This window comes from Gavialis gangeticus, unplaced genomic scaffold (genome assembly GCF_001723915.1).
Source record: "Gavialis gangeticus isolate Ggan-Ray unplaced genomic scaffold, GavGan_comp1, whole genome shotgun sequence".
NCBI lineage: Eukaryota > Metazoa > Chordata > Crocodylia > Gavialidae > Gavialis > Gavialis gangeticus.
In genome coordinates this window covers 113926712-113929097 of record NW_017729031.1, presented here as the reverse complement: position 1 = coordinate 113929097, position 2386 = coordinate 113926712, and the positions used below count along the sequence as shown (strand labels likewise).

The window sequence follows — 2386 nt, the reverse complement described above, 5'->3', positions numbered from 1 at the left end:
GGGCAGCCCGGGGTGGGGCGGGGCTGGGCGTGGGCGCCCCCTAGCGAGAGCAGGGGGAGCCGGCGCCTGCCCACAGGATGCGGCCTGGGCCCGGGGGCAGGCCCCGCTGGGCGGCTGCGGGGAGACAGGCGTTCAAACGCGGCCAGAGTTGGGGCTGCTCGCTGCAGCCCCGCAGGGTTTTCTTTTGCTAAATCACTTTTGGAAAATCCTGTTTCCATCAACCCCACTGACTGCAGAGGACTTGGTGTCTTAGCACACAGCTCTCAGCTGCCCAAGCACCTCTCCGCTTCAGTCACTCTTTCAGCTGCAGCTCCGAAATGTTCGTTAACCCTCTCATTTTAGTGCTGGAAAACTCCAACGTGGAGAGAAGTGTCGAGGCCACATAAGGTGCCAGGAGCAGCCGGGAAATGGACATCATAGCGTTGGAGACTCGGGGACTCTTAGCAGCAGGGAGATCTCCCCGTAGTTGCATGCTTGTCAGGTGGCCCTCAGCTCCGTGTTTTTTGTGCGGCTGGAGGAGGCAGTGAAGGTAGGCAGGTGCGTGTGTCAGGGGAAGCAGGGTGTATCCCCCTGCCCCTCCATTCCCCCAAGCTCCTCCAGGCTCTGCTGTTCCAGCCTTACTAGTCAGCCCCTTGCTCATCATCATAGCAACAAGTAGCGGAGCTGAGTGTCTGTCTGCAGTGTAACTGGATGCTGTGAGGACTGCTATGGAGGAATGAGTCATGCTGAGGCTAGGAGGGTGGGTCCCATGCCCTGAATTGCCCAGGGGCATGGGACATAGTGCTGGGCCTGCCCTGCATCCCCTGTCTGGGAGAAGAGACTGATTTGCCTGCACCTTGTGCTGTCATTTCCACCAGCGTCAAAGGAGTGCAAAGCAGTTTGCACCCTGTCTTGCACAGGTGGAAATGCTGACCCACAGTGAAGGGCAGCAGAGACCCTGGCTGGAGGATGCTGCTCCTGGACTCCTTGATCTGGCTCCTGCTGGATGACCATCAGCATCTGCTGCCACTAGCAGCAGGGGGTCTCTGAACAGACCCACTGCATTTTTTTCATCGGGTTCCTTCTACAAAGGTCTCCCCCCTACATGATGGCACCGGGGGGGGGGAAGGGAAGAGGGGGATGTCACACCCTGGGGAAGGTGTGTTGCTGCTTCTCATCTTTTGCATGGCCAGTGAGAGGGTGGATGAGGTGTCTCCTTTCTCAACACCCAGTGTCACACACATCCTGGATGTCTTCATGGAACAGAGGGCAGGGATAGGAAGGGTGGCCAAGGGGCAAGGACACAGCCCTGGCACTTTGGAGCTCTAGATTTAATTCCCTCCACTGCCACAGGCTCCCAGTGTGACCTTGGGCAAGTCACTTAGCCTCTCTGTGCCTCAGTCTCCATTTTGAGAAATGGGGATATTATTACTGCCTTGTCTCCCAGGGGATTGCATGCATAAGTGTGTTAGTGATGTGCTCAAATGGAAGGGTTATAGGGCCAGATAAGCACCATGGATAGAGCCAGCCTCCTAATTTTGTAGCTGGTTTCTGTTTCTCCTGTAGGATTGTCCCTAACTGTGGTTATTATGACTTATCATCTGGGTGATGGTCCAGTTGTACCTCTGCAGGTTACAGGATATCTTCTCTATGAAAGCCAACATTTCAGTCCAACTTCCCATGACCTCAGCTGCTAGGCATTCTTTTTTCTGTTCTACATGCTGAGGCACATGTTGATTTTAACTCCTTCAGGTTAACTGCCTTTGACTTAGAGCACTTAGATGCTGATATTTTATTTTGATGTTCTGCCCATGAGTTTCTGAATTTATGCCCCAAAAAGCATTTTGAGGCGTGTTGTGATATTAAAACAGTGTTAAGGACTGACCCACTCTCTATCCACTGCTTTTTATTTTTAAGTCAAAAAGGAAATCCCAGCCCCATTAAAACAATGAAGGATCCAGGATGAAGCCAGGATGTCATCTCAAGTCCTTTGCTGTTTTTACTGACTTTCCTGCTGATCTATTAGGCTTTAAGCTCAGACCTTGACATAATGTACTTGAACCAGTACATCCCAGAGAATCCCTGAAATGATCCCTTGGAAATTCTAGGCCCCTTTCTTATCTCTTATGGGAAATCCCATAGTGAGCAAACCACAGTTTGTAACGTGTTATTGCTAATTATTTGGTATGTTTTGCAGCTGTTCAATTAAAAAAAAATGAGTTGTCCACCAGCAAGAGGCTCAGAATGGTATCTTTTTAAGTTTCTGGTAATTTTGCACCAGCCTTGCACCAGGGGCTACCAAGAATCTTATCTGATTTCTAGGGTTCTTTGCATCATGTTTTGTAGTTCTGTTGTAATCTTCAACTTCTCTCCCAGGGCCTTCTTGAGCTCTCTTCTCACACTTGTT

The 2386-nt window shown here is 51.0% G+C and overlaps 2 protein-coding genes across 2 annotated transcripts in view; one reads left to right on the top strand and one right to left on the bottom strand.

Moving 5' to 3' along the window:
- The window catches only part of RNF113A (ring finger protein 113A), a 17764-nt gene that overhangs the window by 9916 nt on the left and 5462 nt on the right, over positions 1-2386 (bottom strand). The window lies entirely within an intron of this gene.
- LIMD2 (LIM domain containing 2) overlaps positions 167-2386 on the top strand; it is a 36826-nt gene continuing 34606 nt past the window's right edge. The window contains exon 1 of the mRNA XM_019523608.1: positions 167-476. Within this exon, the coding sequence (XP_019379153.1) occupies positions 408-476 (69 nt within the window). The 5' untranslated portion in view covers positions 167-407. The remainder of the gene's footprint in view (positions 477-2386) is intronic.